Source organism: Pezoporus flaviventris, unplaced genomic scaffold (genome assembly GCF_033815535.1).
Source record: "Pezoporus flaviventris isolate CSIRO_AGI_PZ_B2104156 unplaced genomic scaffold, CSIRO_AGI_Pfla_v1 ptg000078l, whole genome shotgun sequence".
NCBI classification, from domain to species: Eukaryota; Metazoa; Chordata; class Aves; order Psittaciformes; family Psittacidae; genus Pezoporus; species Pezoporus flaviventris.
In genome coordinates this window covers 7,726,798-7,747,166 of record NW_026892626.1, presented here as the reverse complement: position 1 = coordinate 7,747,166, position 20,369 = coordinate 7,726,798, and the positions used below count along the sequence as shown (strand labels likewise).

Genomic DNA, 20,369 nt, shown 5'->3' with positions numbered 1-20,369 from the left:
GGGGTTTTTCACTGGGAGGGCACTGGCCTCTTTCATGAACACTTTTGCCTTCCTCCTCATTGTCAGGACTATGCCTGTGCCCCACCAGGGTGTGACCCAACCTCCCAGTGCCAGGAAGCATTGCCATGGGCACAGACATCTCCATAGATAGATAGGACACATGTGACTAGGACAGACAAACCTGGATCACAAAGCAAGATATGCAATTGCATAGCATTAAAAAAAACCTGTTAAAAAGGCAAGCAAATGCCTTGCTATGACCATCACAGCCCTGAGCCACTCCCTCTGCTTTGTGGCTGCTGCATCCATTTATCACTGTAAATTAACTTTTCACTGTTTAGGTCTCCACCTCCACTTTTGCAGGCATTCTTGAAAAGCCTATTGCTTCTGAGCAGGAAATGTGTCTTAAGGGTGGATGTTTTGACCTTTCTTTTTTACTTCTTCAGGCAATCAGAGATTATAAAATAAGTCCTTTGCTTTAGATGCATTTGTTCACCAAGTGTATGTATTTTCTTCAACATGATATGTTCCAAAGTGACCAATATCCTGCCTGCCCTGAGGAATCAGAGCCCAGCATGCCTGACAGAGGTAATGGAGAAGAATCCATTTTGCCCTTCAAGACTTTAATTGACGCAAAGATATAGCAGTAGGATTTTTAGTAGTTTTGCTCAATTTTAATTGCACAGTCAAAAGGCTGATTTAGGAAATGTGAGCCATTAAAAAAGAATAAACAGTGAAATGCTGTAGTGATGTTGAAATCAGTGTGTAATTTCTTCTTGGTTCTAATTAATTATATGTACAAACCAATATAAAACGTTAATCTTTCTGGCGTCTTTGCTGCCAGGATTGAGATAAACATAACCGTTCAAATGATAGCTGTGTTGAAATAACAATCTATTATTATAATGCTATTACTACCACTTTTTATTTACTTTTTGCAGTTTTAAACCTATGCTAAATATGCTGAAAAGTGTTGAGTACATAGTCTGTAGCCTGTTTGTGTCTGTACGAGTTCCTATAAAAGAAAAGGTTCACTTCACATTGAAACGAACATTTCAGTATCTCCATGGCAGGGGGTAGGATTCCTACTCTGCATCCAGGCACTGCCAAGAGGACAGTCAAGAAAAGGAAGTGACGCTTGACTTATCAAAGCACCATCTCTGTTTCCAAAACAGAGGGCAGTCTATAACTGAGCAGAAGGAATGTCAGATGAATGAGTTATGAAGTTTTTGGGCAAACAGACTGAAAGATATCTGATGGATGACAGAAATCACAGCATCACAGAAGCGTTGTGTTCACAGGACCCTGCAGGTCTCCTGTTCAGCCTCCTGTTCAGAACAGGATTATTGCTAACACCTGATCAGATCAGATCAGCTGTGACTTTTCCCAGCCAAACCTTGAAATACTTCAAGGATCGTGATACCCATTATTTGGTGACGCCAAGGATGGGGTTTCTCTCCTGCTCTGGTCCCAGGGCTTCACCACTCTTCCTTATACCCAACTTCTCTAGCTGTTCTGTCATCTATGTAGTCATCCTTTCTTTATTTGTAGGGACAAGAACAGGCCCAGCTCCCTAACTGTCTTTGCATATGGGGTGTACTTTAGGACTCTGACCAAGAAATAAAGAGAAATAGGTGGACTATAAAATATTTTGCGCTGTAAGAATGAATCAGTCTCATCCAGAGACTCCATGTTTTAGGGCATGAGGTGTGTCAGGAATGCATTGACTTAAAATCAAGGGAATACAGGGAGAGTAACCTTTAAATTTGGACTTGATATAAGCAGATTAAGCACAATTTTTCATTCTAGCCATATGGATCTATGTTTTGGGTTTGGTTTTATGGTTTGGTTTGTTTTTTTTTTCCAGAGGGAAGTTACTACTTTTATCACAATTTTAACCTGACTTTAAACTGAGTAGCATTGAGTCATCTTTCACCTGTGGTTCCAGTGAATCTGAAGCCATATTATTCAAAACCTTTAATAAATATCATGTTATCCCAAGACAGCCAAAGGGGAATGGCATTTGCTACTACAGAAACTGCACAGCTGTTCCGAGAGCTGGAGATAAATGGTACCTTTCAGATACATGGCAAGGTACAAAGCCTCTCTAACACCCATAGGTACTGAGGAAACTGATGGTACCACAGTATTTGGCTGCAGGTGCCTTGTCTGCAGGACATATGTAGAGAGTGTAATCATGTGCTATTTGGAGGAGTGTGCATCCTCATCCTCCCTTAAATTCCTTGACCAGAACATTTCCCCCAGGAGAGCTGGCTGTGGCTGAGGCCTCCAATTTAAATAATGTGGCCAGAAAATTCTGGAGTATCCAGAAAACGCCCTTTTGGTGCCATAGCACAAAGAATGACTGTAGATGGGAGACGCAAAAGTGTGGAAGGAGGTCACACCATTTTCAGCAGCTGATGTCTGGATTGTGCCTGGGTTACTGCTAAAGGTTTTGGTATGAACTGCACAAGCAGTTCCTGATGAAGAACACTTCCCATCATTGTTCCTCTTGCTGGAGCATTGGAAACCTCTCCTTCATTTCAGTGGTAACCACTGGTGGTATTTATAGACCACATTCATACTTCAACATGCAGACATTCATCTCACTGAGAACTGAAGATGTCAGCAGTGCTTTCACTGTTCCTCTTAGGATTTATTCTAAGTTATTTTTGGGTATCTTGTATAACTGATCTCTTAAGCCCTCTTAAGTTTAATTTTAGACTTGGCAAGAGTTTATCCTGCTGTGCTGCCCTTTTCCAGATGCATCTTCTCCTCATAACCATGCTCCTGGAGAGTCTTTAGAGAATACAGAAAAGGCTGTTTAGAGATGCAACAAGAACAGCGTTTAGGTTTCATCCACCTGATAGTCCTGCCACCCTTTTTTGGCAGCAATTCTGACGGAGGAGAAAGCCAAGGAGTGATTTCTCTTGCACATAACTGAGTTAGAAAGGACCGACTTGGCTTGAATGCTCTCCACTTCCATGAAGGAACAATGGCCATGTACAGTGTATATGTAGCATTCTGGAGCTCAGCAGTGTTAGAGAGCTGCTGGAGGCTGAGTAGAAAAGACTGACCAACCACCTTAACACCAATAAGAGCTTCTTCTAGGGCTTCCCAAGGGTGAGGTAGAAACATCGTCTATGCAAGCCCTTGCAAATGCATTCCTTTATAACCAGGCTGGCTCTACATGGGCTCAGTTGAGCCTTCTGGGCTACCAGAGAAGGGGGCATGGGTCATAGGGACTTCTAGGACTGGGTACCACCAAGAGCCCAAAATTTGCTTGTGTTTTTCTCTAATCTTAATTGATTAATCTAATCCTGGATATGTGTATGGGTAAGTTTATTTGTAATTTGCTAGGGAACTTCAAACTGAACCAGCCAGAGAGTGGGAGGAGAGATCTGAAAAGCCCCAAGGTCTGAGCTGGGTAAGAGTCTTGAGGTCTCGGTATGGACGATAGACTTAGAGCCCATGGTAACATCTGAGGGATCATTAGTGTGATGTGCTTGTGTATCTACAGACAGAAGGGGTGTGCACGTATCAGTAGTGATTTGCAAACCTGCTCAGCCAGAAAGAAGGAAGAGGAATGAACTTGCTGAAAGTGATGTTGTGTTTCTGTGGGTGCTGTTTGGCACAGCTCTCTCTAGGTTGGTCTGTGTGGTCACATTAGTGTCATGCATGTGTATGTGTGCGCGAGTGCGTGTGCTCATGCACGCGCATGCATCTGCATTTGAATATGTGCCTAGCCTGAACTGGGAAGGATACCAACAGCAAACCATCAGGGGAGGAGAAATTCCTGGGTCTTAAAGTTCCCTGGGCTCAGTTTCCCAAGAGCATGCACAGCAATTCCTCAGCCAGGCTCATTGAGAATCTTCTCATTTCATGGCTCTGCAGCACTGGAGGTCAAATGCTTTCAACCTCCTTAGTAGATTCTACTGAAGAAAGCTTGGCTTTGAGTTCTGTATATTCTTAGGAAACTGAAGATGTGGATTTTATCACATGTCAGTGCCAGGGAAACAGAGAGAAAGTTGTGGCAGCATAATGAGATGATCTCTCTGTCTTGCTTCTAGCATGAGGCCCATGCTCTTTCTTGTCTCTCTGCTGCTCACAGCATGGTGGGAAGTCCTGAGCTTCCAGCCCTTCCAAGTCTTTGGCACATATTTCTCATGGAAATTGTCTCATGTCTGCAAAACCAAATCACTTCAAGAAAAAGTAGGGTGCTGTGTGAAAAGCAGGCACTAATCTGACTGAGCTGTGCTCTGGAGAAAGTAAAGGAGCTGGTATGAGTAAGGCTGCTTCAGGGATGAGAAAGAGGCACTGCAGAACACTGCTAATGAGCAGTCACACATGGTGGAGTGGTTACCCATGTGTCCTGTCACCTCAGATAGGTAGACCCAGACACCTCCCTTTCCCTAGCATGTGGAGATAGTGGGGTTTGCTTTCTTACCTTCTCCACTGAAGTCTTACTTCATAGTGTCAGACACACTTTGTACAGCTGTGACTCTGTGCTGGAAGCAAATGCTTGTTCCTTTTACTTTTCTCAGGCAGAGTTCAGAGGCATCTGTACCTCCCTAGCCTGAACGATAATTTGAAAGCAAAGGCTTAGAAAGAGAAGTGGCTTTTCCAAATCCTCCAAATTCAATCCTGCCAGAAAGTTAAGACAAATGGATCCCGTAGAGCCATCAAGTCTGCATGATATACTGGCCCCAGGGCTCTGGGCTGCTTGCCCCATTAAGCTCTGCACACCTTGTGGGCATTGAAACTACATTGCAACAGACCAGATGTGCCTAGCTGCAGCTTCCAAAGTGGATGCAGGCTGGATCCATCTATGGGTCTATGGAAGATACTAGGGAGCATTTAGAGAGCTGCATAGGGCAGCTGGAAAGGCAGGTCTAGGCACACATAGATTAGGTCTAAACTACAGAGCACAGGTATACTTCCAAGCCCAGGGTGCACACTGGAATGACTCTGCCTTTGTGAGACCCACATGTATTCTACTGTTTCTTCCACCAGTTGTCTAAACTATGGTTTGCTTGCTCCTGACTTTAGGACCCCTCACTGCACACCACTGGCTGGATTTGTCCAGAGTATACCTCAGTAAACTGGTGGTTTAGACTGGAAAGGGGGAAAAGGGCAGAAAACACAGCAAAAAGCATAGGCTTTAAGACAAAAATCTAAGTTTATAAGATGGCTGTTGCAATAATAAGGACAGAAGTTGATATCCTGGATTACACATATTGGGCCTTTCCTCTCTGAACCAGTGATAAATGCCTCATTAATAACCAGGGCAGCAAAATAAAAACAACTCTGAAAAATCCTAGTTTGTATGTCTTCCAACTACAGTGGTTCAAAACATTCTAGTTAAATAGTTTGACTTAAAAGAATTCCGGTAGTTCTGACTGAAAGAAGGATCTCTGTTATAACTCTGCTTTTCATCTTGCAGTAAAAAGAAAAAGCTGTCTGTATTCACTTACTCTGCATAAAATTTTATGAGTTCAAAAGTACAGTTCTGATGAAAATTTAAATGATTACATTTCATTTAAACAGCATTCCCTTTTAGTAACACTCTGGCTCCCAGCCTACGAAAGACAAGGTCCCCTTTTTCCCAACAGGCCCTAACAAATCTTTATCTCTCCAATTATATCTGGAGTCATGTAATTTTGATGCAATCCCACATCATCTACTGAGAGTAAAATCATTGTATTTGTCTAAAAAAAGATATAACCCCCAAGGGATCCCAGCCTAGACGAGACTGAGGACTCCAACACAACTTCAGTGAAACAAAGTACTACATCAGGGAAAATATAGGTTAATGAGGTCACTCAAACTGAGCCGTATCAGATTAATTAATGAGTGAAATATTACACTTTTGATTAAACTGATCCCAGACAGAATATTTAATTGATTTTTTTCTAATAAAAAATTGAGTATTCAGTTGCAAAATCAACATTTTCCAGTTGGCTGTGTTGATTTGGCTGGAGCAATATTTTCTGCTGGAAAGTAAAGTTCATACAGAATTATACTAAAATATGTCTTGAACTATGAAAACAATTGGCTTTTTCTCACTCTGATAGCTCTCATCCCTAGCTACTGCCCATCAACATTTCTCTTACTTTCAAATAACCTGAGAATTTGTTCAGTTTCTCAGCTTCTGCTGAGACAGTTCACAATCTTCTTCCCTTTTGGGGTTGTTTTTAAATCTGACTGCTACACTACTGTTCTCTTTCAGCAAACTTCAGTCTTAAAACTTTCTACCCTTTAAAGGGGAAAAACTTGAAGATTTCCACTTTTTCATTTCAGGCATGAAATGAAAATTTCCTCAATTCACATATTCACAAAGAAATGGTAATAATTCTGTTGAGAGGTGTAATCCACTGTGGAGTTTCCTCTTTGGTTCATTGGAGCAGTAGAGAGCTATGTAGAGGGCAGAAGGGGTGGGAAGAGCAGGCAATGCCTAGCACGCTTGTGCTAACTGGGACTAAGTGCCATGGAAACTGCATTTTCTGTGCTAAACTCTTCCTGATGTGAAAAATCTTGCAAAGTATCTGAAAGCAAACATCTTCACAGGCTGCTCTCAAATCATGTCTGACTGAAATGCATCCAAGTCATAAGACTCATCTGATTATCTTGGTGAGACCTGATGGAGCTGTATACACATCTACCATTTGGAGAGCTGGAAAGTGGTTCAGATTTCTAAATGATTGGGAGAACCAAGGAAATAGTGGTGCTGAGGGAGGCTTTCAATTATTCTCATGTCAAATTTGACCTGACTTTACAATCCAGAAAACATTAAATCAACAATTCTGAGGTGCTCTTAGCATTTCAAGTCACAGAATGGGAGGAGTTTTCACCTCTTCATCCCACAGGTGACCATCTGCCACACTGTGCTTACTCTGCTAATTGTAAACATGCCAAAATAAACTAGTTATCTGCTGTCCGGTATCTGCGGGACTATAAGGTCTCCCGAGAAAACTGAGAAAAATTAGAAAGGATGCTTTTAACAGAAGATGTAGCTGATAATGTACTTGTATGAAGTACTTATTGTATGTACATTGTTGTATGAACTACATCATTTTATGATGTATGTCATGCTTTCTGCATTTTCCCAGGTGACTGCATTAGCAGGTGCATTTAGGCTGGTGATTATCAAAGATCAAAGGATTAAATAGCCAATAAGACCCTAAAGTCCTGGCTGTAGAAGAAATGTGGTTCAAAAGCTCCCACTCCTTCCACTTATTAGCTGTGGATCAATGTGGATTCTCTTTTAACCATGCCAAGTGCTTCTTTCTAGATAATGCTCAAGCAGAGTATTTGCATTGGATCTGTTCCCTAGCTCCAGAGATACATGAGCCAGGCAGGCTGAGATGAAAGTCACTGACAACAAAGAAGAAAACTCTTTTTCACTGGGATTACTGTAGACAATGGAAACATCAAAAGCTGATGTGTGCCAAAATGGAGGAAAAGACAGACTCAGGACAGCGCATTCCTCTGATGGCATGGCACATTGCTGTGAACACAGGTCCTCAGTCTGCAGCTTGAAACATGCACAAGTGACTGTAGGTAAGAGGAAAAGGGATTGCTGTAGGTAAGAGGAAAAGGGATTGCTGGAGGGGAGGCAACCTTGAATGTCAGAGCCTGTACTACATCAACCTGTATTTCTTCTCCACAGTTAACACCGTAACAGTATTTCTTCCCTGGTTTGCCCATCTATTTGCAGCCTGTTCCTTTTAGCCATGGTAATTTAGGTTGCCTGTTTCAAAGCGAAGTCCAGAAACTTCTCCCACCTTCCCTACCCAAAGATGTTTTGTTGGTTGAGGGGTCCTGTTTTTCCAGGCAGGCACACCTGACTTGGAGTATGGAAACCGAGATAACTTTAACCTTTCAGCCACAGCCTAAGAGGTTAAATATAATATCCAGTTTTTAAAATCAAGTGAAAAAAGTTGTGCTTGCATTTATTCTCGTAAACCTTAATTTCAAGCTTCTACCTAATAACTTTGCAATAAATTCTCATTTAGTGTTTTTTTTTTTTTTTTCCTGGCCAGATTATGCACAGTGAAATCAGTCTGAATGATATTATGATGTGGTTTTTGGTCTCTCTGGATCTAGTGACTCTAGAAATGGTGGAATGGCTCTTTTTCTCAGTTAATTTCCCTCACTGTAAACATGTTTTGTGTCCTTTTCCCCACCAAATGCAGCCAATTCAAGGTGGAATACCTTACACTGAATTTTGTTTGCCTGTGACTATTCTACAAACCATGCCATTCCATAATAACAGCATCTGCTTCTTGTATTTACTGTCTTCTGTAGTCATTTGTAAGCTAGATCAGCAAAGATTTATATTGCCATTTTGTTTACCGACAAGAATATTGAGTAACATTACACCAATTGACGATTAACAGAGGATGCTGCTATAAGCCACCCTATTCCCTGGTAAATCCTCATTTTGAGATCTGTCATTAAGCAAGTTATGCTAATCTATATAAAGAAAGTTTTAAAATCAGGATTGTATCTGGTGTAATTTAAAAACCATAGTGATACCATGATGCTTGATATTCCATCTTGCATCTATTTCTGTAGCCCTAAATGCACCTATTCATATTTTTCATTAACTGACTTTGGGGTAAACATCTTTGTTCTCTTTGAAATATGGGGCCTTAGTCTTGGGTGTTAGTCTTCTAGCACTTTGAAGTTTATTCAATTTACAAAGAACTATTAGAACCTCTCAGATGGCTCCTTTAAGGTTACTGGATTAAATGGTTGAGGACAAACACTTCCAAAGAGAAAGGAACAGTTTCTGCTCATGATGTAGTGTGTAACTTCTCATATAAGGGGTTGTTTATTGCCTACTCCCTTACTTTCCTCTCTTATGGGTCTCAGCCTGCAGGGACTTTATGTCCACATTTTATGTATGATAGATGTTCATAGAGCTAGCAGAATAGCATAGTCTCTCTAGCAGAATCAGGAGGACCTAAAATCCAAAATTCCCAGAGCACTGCAGGCACAAAATATCCCCAACATGCTATAAAAAACTGAATGTGTATAATAAAGAACCACCGCCACAGTAACCACAGCTATCATGTACCAACAGGAAGAGAGCAGGAATATTGTGAGGAACATGAACAGATCTGAAGACTCCTACAGCTTAAATTCCTATGGCCAGGCCAATTTCTTCCTGTTGCAAAAAAAAAAAAAAAAAAAAAGGGGATTTGTTAGGAGGAGTTCATAAGTGCTTTTCTGAAATAGACCTTTCCCCATGTTGTAAATGAAGGCAAAAACTTGAAAACTTGTTACTATCGCTGTTATATAGCCTGAAGGAGATTTCTTTCCTGATCCCAAATTAGATCCTCAGTTTAATGTTCAGTGCATGAGCAGACATATCAATTAGATACTGAGAAGCTGTAATAATGTCCACGGCAGCAAAGCAACCTCCTCATACACTGTCTCCACCTGTAGCCAATTTCTGATGGTTTGGAGAAGGCATAAAACCCTTCAGAAAACACGATATGCATTAAGTCAACAACTGTTTTTTTTCTTGGCTCTCACTGGTGACCAGCAGCAACCCCAAAGCATGGATGTCATGTAACAGAATACAGACATGGTATGAGCAAGGCAGTCAAACCAAGATGGCTCCTTTCAGACCTCCTTAAGATATCAACAAATCATCTATGCAGGACTCACTCCAAGCTTCCTCATGCCAGAAACATTCTTTTGCCCTCCTACACTTCTTTCTGTGACTTTAAGAAGTACCCACTTCAGCCCATGAATTTCCTTTGCCCACACTGCCCTCTGTGGAGGTGAAATCCAGTGATGCACTTTCTGGGAACCCTTCCTTGGATTTTCACTTTTTTTTTTCTCAGTGATAAGTTACTTAAGTCATATTATTTTCTTAATATTTACCCATATATATATTTATATATTTTATATATAAAATATAAAAATATGCATAAATATATATAAATATAAATATTTTATCTATATTTATATATTTTATATATATGTATAGAAGGTACCATCACATCTAGATCTTTGATACATTATACTAAAGAGGACCAGTTTTTCTTTTCTCAAGAGAGATTCTCTTTTCCTTAGCAACCTTGGAAATTCCACTCTGCAACTATTTCACCTCCCTCTTTTTCTTACCATAACTCTGCATGATGGCTTTAACAAAAAGCACAGGTGTTACCTGTGCCTTACAAAGTGGTGCTGACTCTTTCCTAGAATAATACCTTTCCTTTGTATCACAGCACGTAGCAGTTCAGAGACAAATATTGGCCCACAACTTATTTCCTACCTTTTGCCTGCAATTGATAACTGCCTGTGACTTCACAGTTTTATGCCTTAGTGATTGGTGCTGTTAACCTTTTTTTAAATTTTAAAACTATTCTTATAACTCTATCAGACCAATTCACTTTTTGAGTTATGCAGAAAAAAGTCTCCTCTGTAATGCCAATATTCCAAGACTTTGTGCCATAGCACATGTGAGGAGTACATTTAAAGTAGGATTATTCTCTTCAAATTAAGGCTTCTGTGTTAGAAATGGCAACTTCTTAGATTCCTTTTTGGCCAATGAGGAAAATACATAATCCCAGGGCTCAGTTCATCCTGTTTGAGGAGGAATTTAATTTCCCCAGGAAGTACTCACTACTCTCTACTGACTGCAGTGATGATGATCAATTTAGGCACAGACATCTGCATTTGATAATGTCCACAGGTTTGCTGTAGGATTCATCTTGCATTTTTAGGCTACATGAATTCTATCCCTAGTTCTTTTTTCCTAGATTGCTAATCTCAGCAATAACAGAACCAGTCCCAAACCCAAAATAGGTGATAACTAGAAATATCTGATCTCCAGTGTGACTATTTCTGTTTTTATATTACTTGCCACAGCCTTCTTCTAATATTATTTTTTAGCTAATTGACAGCCTTTCTATTTATCCCCATGTAATAAACAAAACAAAGTAAAATCTGCACCACAGATTCAAGCAAAAGGTCTACCTACTTCACTATCTTTGTATCATCATCCAATGATGGATATAGGGTGATACTGCTCATGTACTCCCTTTGTAATGTCAGTACTGCATCAGTAGTTTGGGGACTTCCTGGCCAGAGGTTACTCTCAAATGATCATATCAGTAACACAAATGGATGTTTGCTTCCTGGGTCCATGCAATCCCCAGTTTTGGCCTTCACAACATCCCCAGGCAGGGAGCTCTGTAGGAAGGAGTATTTCTTTTTGTGTGTTATGCCTTACTGTTCTTAAGTCACACAAGCAATTAGTGATATTTTTTGTCTGATCTCTGTCATTCCCATTTGATCCCCACCAATACCATAGTTCTCTGTACCTTGTGCCTTCCTTCCAGCCTGAAGAGGCTCAGGCTCTTCAGCATTCTCTTGTGTGAAGTATACCTATATCTATCACCACATCATTGTTACCATTCCCTCCATTCTCTGTAGTTCTGTAAAAAAATTTTTCAGTGGGACATTCCATCAAATGCTTTTCTGTAAATCCATACAGACTGGGTATAGTTTATTACCCTTGTCTAAGAAGTGATTCATCTTGTTAAAAGATTTACCTTTAATAAAACTCTGCCTTTGATAAAACCCATTTGTTGTGCTGTCCCCGAAAACTGTCCTAAGGTTGCTGCTTCAAGTCGCCTGTATCATTTTTTTCCAGTCTTCTTTGACTACAGCAATGTGCAGATTCTTGCTACTAGCCCTGTATTTTCATGTGCCAATTATTTCAACATCCTCAGATGGAGATTATCCAGGCCCCCTGGGTTCAGTTCCTCTATCACTGGAAATTTTATCTTTAATATAGAGCTCTACCTACTCAATTCCTTTCACCACTTTTTCCTTCTTACACAATTTATAAGTAGCAATTTTTGCATTCCAGTCATGCAAATAAACCCGCTAGGTTTCAGTCATGCCAATTATATTGTATTTCTCATAATCTAGCAAGAATTCCCAGTTCCTCTTGCTTTTAATTATATACTCACAAGGTGCTTCTCCCTGATCTCTCTCTCTGGACAGAAGCCTATGGTGAATCACATATGCTTATTATCCCATGGTGGCAGGGAAGAAGGGTTATGCAGTACCGCTCTGCATTTGTGACAATGTATGGCTAGTTCTTGTCTTTCTATGTCACAGATTTATTCATTCCTGCAAGATACACCTCTCTTGTTCTCTGGCTCCTTCTCAAATGTGCATTTAACGTCCGTATTTATGGCACATTTTGATGCATCCTTACATACCATCTAAATTCTACTCTACCATTTACTTCTTGAAGAGTGCTAAGGAATATATGATACAGAGCATACAAGGAGACCCCTTAGCCTCAAAACATTATTCCAAGAATACAAAACAAGCCTATGCGTACCCATTTCTGATCTCCCTGGCTTCTATGGAGCATGGTGAACAACAGGGAAAGGCTTTATTTTTTATTCAACTGGATAGTACTCTTAAAAGGCACCTAGGCAGCTGCTTTTCCCTCTGAATGGGGATGTTATTGCTGAGACTGTTCATTAGTAACTTAAGTTTAAACAAGATCTTGTTTAAACAAGATCTGAGTTCATAGGTTTTTTCTATTAAAATCAAAGCAAACACACTATTGAGAAAACTCAGCTACCTTGTTACTGTTTCCCAGCTCTGAAACTCCTCTACGTGTTAGGAGAAGATATGCCCCATTACCTACTCCATGTGTTTATTTTTTCATCGCATATATGTTCTTGAGTCACAGAAACTATAGTTTACCACTGCCACTCTTGTGGCACATCACTTGTCTGGTATCTTCTGGGGTGTCGAGGACTGACACAAGCACAGACCTAGGCTGCAGGTGTGAAACGAGATTTGCACTCAAAGTCATACTCAAAAATAAATTAAATTATAGAGAGCTCAGCCAGAGACGCTTGGCCATAGACAAGGAATTCATGAGCCAGGAGGAAGCATCAAGTGCCCTGTGCAGCGTGTAACTGCAGAACAGGACTCATAACCAGCACAATCTAGAAAGCCCATAGCACATGCTCTATCTTCATGTGCCTTCAGAGTTCAGGTGCATTGCTTGTACAGAAGGTGCCTCCACCCGTGTGGGATCCAAAGCATGAAACCACTCTGAAAAGGAGAGCCTTCATCCTCTGTTTGATAGACTGGGATTCAGCATACTTTTGAGTTAGAAATTGTGCTAAATAATTAGAGGACATACCCACTAATTAAATGAATATGCTCCAGTCCCTCTATTCCCAGAGGGGATTCACAATTCTATTTCTCAGGTACTAAATGCTTTTTGGATTCTTTATCTTCCTAGGCATGATGAATAAAAGTAAACTTTAGATTTGCAAATTATTTCAGAACTAATCATAGCACTCAATCCCTTTTAGAGATGTCAGTGAAAACTAGAAACCTGCCCCAAGATGAAGTCCCACTTTGTTAGTCTCTGCACAGAGTAGACGGCATGCCTTTTGCACCTCAACATCTGGAATCTAAATGGATATTTCAGATAAAGAGCAGGAGGAGAGGGCACTCAAAATTCATTTGATTGCAGCCTAAATGTCACTTTAAAGTGTGACAGACTCCCAGCCACTCCAAACAACTGGAAGCCCTGCAGTGTTGGCTTTTGCAGTATCAGCCCTCTGGGAACTGGTCCTCTTGTGTCTGCACTACAAGATCAGCTGCGTTGCAGCTGCACCAGTGCAGGGAGCAGAAAGTTTTGACAGCACTGTGACTATAGGGAGAGAGAGAAGTCAAAAGCTTGATGGGTAGATGAAGAATGTAGCTTACAGCTGGGAAAGTTATGAGTCTCTGGAAGGTTTTGACAGCATTGCAATCACAGAGAGTGTTACTGGCATTCATGTGTTCCTGGTGGGATTCATGCTGCTTAGCTTCAGACATTGGCAGTGAGGAATCACGGATAGGTCAGGAGCTGGAGGAATGCTGCTGACCATAGGCTGTAGCCACAGGTTCTACTGAAACAGGCGTGAGGCTATGGAGTGGCTTTCAGAAGGACTTTGCCTGGAAGAAGGCTGTTGTTGCCGTCACTTTCAGTACTCTATTGGTAAAGCTTTGAGAAAGATGACATTGAAAGTATAGCGTGCATTCAAGCTAGGGATTTTGATTAGTTTAACACATGAGTATTAGTGTGCTTTGTGGTGTTTTCTGGGTGTTCTCTTGGCATCCTAGGGTATTAATTACCAACATGATGACTGTATGACTTGTGATACCTACAGGACTGTGATCAGTAAGTGTGCTGTGGAAAATGTGATGAGCCCATGGGGCGCATTACAAACAGATATATTGAGCATCAGAGCGTATGTATAAGCATGATCTCAGTGCTGCTGGTTGAGGCTGCCTGGTGCCTCCTTACCCTGGAAGTCAGGTAAAGTGATCACCAGTCAGGTTGCAAAAGGCCATAATAACGAACTGACAGTCTGGTATTACAAACCCATAAGTCTGAATTAAGACCTTTCATGGTTATTTTATGCTGACAGTCTGAGGGACAAATTTACATCTGTGCCCATTACATTGTTCCTTACCAGAAAATAACTGTGGTAAATCCTGAATGAGGCAGCTGACTGTTTAAGCCGATACATTCCTGTAGCTGGCTGGATTCTTTCCAAAGGCTGGTCACTTCTGGTCTGCTAACTGAAGAGTACTTTTCACGAACTTAGTGTTCCAAATAAGAGGAAACACACATGTGCCTGCTGTGGCGGAGTGAGGAGGGAGAAACAACGCCTTCGCTCCTGCTTTCACCATAACTTTCTAAAGCTGGCTTCCAGCTATCTCCTGAAATCACCCACTACAGCACAGCTTTGTTTACCTAGTACAGAATAGATCACTGTTTTTCTCTTCTCCCACATATAACTCAGTTTTCTGAGTGGGCTAGAGTCACACAGTTACAACTTATCTCACACATACATCTTGGCTTGGAAAGCTTTCAATATCTGCCAGAAATTTGGGCATGCTTAATTGTCCCAATACCAGCTAAGATGCTCAAGAAGTCAGAGCATTAAGCTGCTCACTCAGGCTGCTGTGGCCTATCTTTATTTCTAAAGCAGTGAGACAAATCATCTTTGTTTTCTGTAGATTTTTTCTAACATCAAGACAGTTACTTTGGTGCCCTCATTTCAGCATGGTACAGTTTATTGACAGTCCCAAGGCTGAAGTTCATCAACTTGCATTTCCATACATTAAAATGGATTTTAATGACCAACTAATTCTTGAAGCATTATCCACAAAAATAACAGTGAATATACACAGCACCTTGGGATGAAATGGACTGTGAGCTTCTCCCCAAGTTTGCCTTGCTTTATAGTACATCCTTACAGAGAAGTTTTACCATGATCTCATAAACTTTTCATTATCAGGGAGGTTATGTCCTCAGAGACACAACATGTAGGATGATTAACTGTTTCCCTCTCCCAACAGTGGTAAAGGATCAACTCCCCAGTCTGCTCTTTGGGCAATGACACAAGCCATTACCATTTTACACTGTGTCACATTTGTAAACTTTGTTTTCCACTCATATAATCTAGTAAAAAAGCTCTTTTAAAAGCAGAGTTTGGATGTTAGCTCTACCAGACAGCTCTGGGAGTAGGGACTGTCAGTCTGCATCTGGTGAGACTTAAATCAGTCCCATGGCTGCTACCTCTCATCCACCCTCCAGTGTTTTACTCCTGGTAGAAGTGCCAGGCTACAGCAGAGGAAATGAATACTCTGAACAGCTGAAGAGACATCTTCTTGAGCAGTTCTCAGCAAGTAAATGGCTGAGTGGGGAACAGGAATGAACCTTCTTGTGCCCGGTTGTGCCCTTTAACTGCCATTTCACTACTCTCCTTCAATAAACATGCAATTCAGCCACCAGGAAGGGATTATGGGTGGTCATTTGTTTAAGAGATAACAGAAAACAGGCAGTCCAGGCTACGGCATGATAAAAACTGTGACATTTGTGCTTTCCCTGTCGTTCAGACACTGTCCTAGGTTATTTCAGGGGCAATTACAATTAGATGTCAGAACCTCCTTAACAACTACCAGCCACTGTTCTTTGTGCGCTCCATGGAGCAGCTCCCAGAAGGGAAGCACTGACCAGTCTGGCTGCAGTGCCCATGGGGGTAGCACATACTGCTTATCAGAGGCTCATCTGGCTTCAGAGCACAGATCCTGCATCAGCCAGCAGGTAAACAAGCAAATCTTTGCTCTCGCTGGAAACAGGTTGGTTTTCAACAAAGAACTGTTAAAATCCTGCCTCTCTCTTCAGGGTGAATCTGCTTTAAGATACAACACAGAACAGCTTGCCTGTGTGTTTATCACACTGAGCCAAACACAAAGCAACACAAGCTGGAAGGAAGTTATTTTATACTTACCAGCAGCATTGATATTTTCCTCACATGAGTACCAGATCCCAGTGTGGAAATACCTGAAAAGGAAGCGGTCGTCTCCAGTCTCCCAGCTGTAATGAACCACATTCTGGTTTGTCTCATTTGCAGTCTCATTCCCGCTGTAGTTGAGGCAGTTTGTCTTCTTCTCTTTCCCACAGCTCGGCTTGGGGACCCTCTGTGTGCCCTCACACCAGTGGGTCGTGATAAAAGCTGTTGTAGAGAAGAGGAGAGCCATCAGATTCAGACTCACTGCTAGCAGGGCTCTGCATCTTCGATTTGTCTTCATGGTAAATCCGCCCTCCCTCCCCCTCCTGCTGAGAGAAGAAGTCAAAGGGGCTTGTTTTATGTGGGGAGGGGAGGGGGGCCAAAGCCTCTCACGATTCAGAATCCAGTTGTCCAGGCATCAAAACTCTCAGCTTCTTCCAATCTGTTATTGTAGCAATGAAAGAAACGCTGCAGCCAGACTCCCATTCTTCTCTTCACTTGAAATCCTGCCTTTGTACGTTAAAGGAGCAGCTGCAGGCGCGGGAGTGCGGCCGTCCTCTTGTAGTCGGTGTGCTTCAGCGCGCTGACAGGATCAGAGAGGGTCTGTCTCACAAAGAGCACCAAGAGCAAGTGAACATCTGCTCTGGTACCACACATGATCCCAAGGGGCTCCGCAGCTGTCTCCGCTGGGAGACACCTGCAGGCTGCGGGACGCGCTGTCCTCTGCTCTTGCAGGATGAAGCAAGAGCAACTGGGCAGGAGGCAGGCGTCGGGGCCAGCTGCTGCCTGCTACCACCCTCCTCCGCGGACCTCAGGGGCCACTGCAGCGCGCTGGCGGCTCCGTTGGACTGGGGGGAGGCGTCACATCTTAGTCCCAAAATGAATCGTTATCCGGAGCTACGAAACACATTTTCTCTATGCCAGAGAGTAGAGATTTGTCCGGGAGGAGGAGGTTTGGAGTGGTAATTTAGCGTTTCTGCTCTGAGCTACTGAGTAGTAAATAGGGGGTTTGAGTCTGCTATCAAAATACCTGGGTAAATCTCTGTCTTCAGGGGCTTACTCTGGCAGTCAGCAAAGCTCCAGAGGAATTTAGATTTGAAAGTGTATAATGAGTAAAACCCGCGTCGTTCAAAATACCAACTGGAGCCCCTTTCTCAGGCTTTCATTTCCAGACACAGTGCTCACAGATGTTTTGTTTGAAGTGGGTCTGTAGGACATTTTGTACATCCTGGCTAGAGAACTAATTTGAGCAAACCCTGGCCTTCACTTGCAGATGGCAATGCTGCAAGAGTAGGGAGCACTGCATAATGTCCCATTTCCAGAGAAGTGTACTGTCCTGTCTAGTTGGTTGGTTGTCTCATAATGCTTATAACCCCTTTCAACATTGCCTAGAGCTATCCTGGTAAATGCTGAGTGCTGTAAGGAGACCATGGCACCTGATATAGGTGGTGGTAAAATCTCTGAGAACTTGTATCCAGCACTGAGGTTGGCCACATCCATCACACAGCATTTCTGTGTCCTTAGTAGATGAGAGCAATTTTCTGTGGTGAAGAAGCTACACATGCCTCCTGAGCTGATATTTCCTTCCAGCCTTGTTTGGACTCTCTGCAAGGGCCATGCGGATGCTTGTGGCCTCTCAGAGCAGCCCAGTAGTGGGTTTCCAGCAAGCCCTGGAAATAACCATGCAGCTACACAGGCTCATACTAATAGATGGGCCAATGCTCTCATCTCACACCCTCTATTCTGTTAAGTCAGCACATTAGCTCAATATGGAAAGCTCATCCTATGCCTTACTGCCTGCAGACAGGAAATGTGGTGGTATGGCAGTTTCTCCAGCTCTTTGAAGAAAGCTGGGAAGCAGCATGTGAAATTTCTCCTTAGCAAGCCACCATGCAAGACTTCAGGGACCCTCATGTCCCCCTCACGGGTAGCCATAGGGCTCTGTATTATGCCTCTTGCTCATGCCTGCCCTGCATGTCTGGTCCCAACTGCTTATGAGATTTTTCATTCTTTATACAGACTCATTTGGCTTTAGCCATTTTGTGTTATAAATAAACTAGAAAGTTACTAGAAAATTCTGCTCTGGGAGAACAACTGTGATGGCAACTTTGCAAGGTTAGTGAAATAGCTTTGAACTGCAGATACTTCCCTTCCTAAGTGCCCTTCATTTTGTCCACTTCTGCCTGTATGCCTGGTTGCTACATCTCCTCAGAGCCAGATTTTTCCAGTGGGCAGGGCTAGCAGAGTGCCTCTGTTCAGTCTTCCTTCTCCTATTGGAATTGCACCACACCACACCTTTCCCTGTTACAGTCCTTTCAGCATTACATCTTGCAGCAAAATAATCATCATTATTTGCTTGGTTTTAATTACGTGTAAGAAATACAGATGATAGCTATATAGAGGACCACAGGATTATTAGTTCAATTATTTGTATGTTTCAGGACATACCACTTACTTAGTAATGCATTTGTATGTTCCTGTGTTTCTCAGGCTTAGAGGAATAAACAATATGTGCTTAGAGGAATAAACAATGCATTTTAAACTTTGTCAGAATGCATTCACAAGAAAGCTAGGTGCTCTTCCTCAGGATTATGTTTCAAGTGGCTGTCATATCTGACTCATCACGGGTCTTTAAAGGTCTTTACTGACAAATCTCTACTGCTCTGTGGCTTGTGTTTTCTGGTACCAGCATCAATGTCTGCACCCTGTTTCTCCCTGTGCCTATGTCCCTGAGTAGTGGGCATTCAAGAGTTTGGTTATCTGTGATTATTTTGTCCCAAATACTTTTTGGATTTTGTTTTTACTCTTAATCCTAACAAATATTCCTATTTCTGTTCCTCCTTACCTTCTTTACTCTTAGTTGTTTGGGTTTTTTTTGAGCTGAACTGGTTGTTGAGAAAGAGATGGTCGCATTGTATATTAAAAAAAGAAACAACAAGGCAGCAAAATAAAGCAGAAATTTGGTTTCTTTAGTGATAAAGAGCTTTTAGAAACATAAGCATTTCAAAATATTCAGCACAAAGTAAAGTATGTTCAAAGTCAGGGAATTTTTTAACATTGTTTTCTTTTTCCTAACAGAAGTATTTCTTTTTCTAATTATTAGACTCCTCTGTCTGTATATGTTGGGATTACTTGAAAAGAAGGAAACTAGTCTGTGCTATACTCATGCTGTAATGCTCCAATGATTTCTCTTTATATAATCTCTGTTTATGAGATTTGTTGTGTATAAAAATGGAAAGATCATACATATGTTGCAGAAGGAAGTTCAGATGCCTGGATTAAGTTGTATTTATGCGGTATTATCTTTAATAGTAAAGCAGAAGGGTTTGAATGCTATGGAGGAATAGGTTTCATATTGTGGCTATAAGAACCTTTAAAATCCTTTTTGCAGCAATAGCTTTTCTCTGATTCTATGAGATAAACTACCTTCATGAGTTACAGCTAAACCTCTTTTCCTTCACTATTTCCTATAGGATCAGAGTAAATTGTTATTACTCAGTATTTACTTGAGTACAAAAAGAATTTGATGCAGAAGGTTTAAAATAATGATAGCATTTGCAAAGAAATATTTTCAATCAGGCTGTGTTTTTCACTAGTGGGAAACAGAAACAACATTCACTGAAATGAGAGGAAGCCCTACTTTTGGGTCCTCTAGTGATGATGAGGGCATGGTGAGCTTAGCCTGGTTGCTTATTTGATACCAGCAGTGTCAGCTGCATGGGATTATATACTGGTTTTAAATCAACATTTAAAAAACCCTATAGGTTTTCTTTAAACTCTTATTTCTTACAGGTCTGTCCTCCTGGGCTTTCTTATGTCTTTGCATTGTCTTTTTCAGCTGACCATTGGACTGTCCAGCTTCTTCTGCAGCCTTGGGTTGGACCTCTCCTGGTAGTTCACCTTTGCTTTTCCTCAGCACTACAAAGCTACAGAATCCACTTGTTCAATCAATCAATCAATCAATCAATCAATCAATCAGTCTTGTGAATGCTTAAGAATCTCCTTTTCTAGTCAGAA

At 41.5% G+C, this 20,369-nt stretch overlaps 1 protein-coding gene across 3 annotated transcripts in view; it reads right to left on the bottom strand.

The window, feature by feature from the left end:
* GSG1L (GSG1 like) overlaps positions 1-17,344 on the bottom strand; it is a 56,706-nt gene extending 39,362 nt beyond the window's left edge. The window contains exon 1 of one of the 3 annotated variants that reach the window (XM_061473209.1): positions 16,353-17,344. In XM_061473209.1, coding sequence (XP_061329193.1) covers positions 16,353-16,653 — 301 coding nt within the window. In that variant the 5' untranslated portion in view covers positions 16,654-17,344. The remainder of the gene's footprint in view (positions 1-16,352) is intronic. The other 2 variants (XM_061473210.1, XM_061473208.1) reach the window with 2 other exon arrangements.
* Between the last annotated feature and the right edge of the window lie 3,025 nt (positions 17,345-20,369).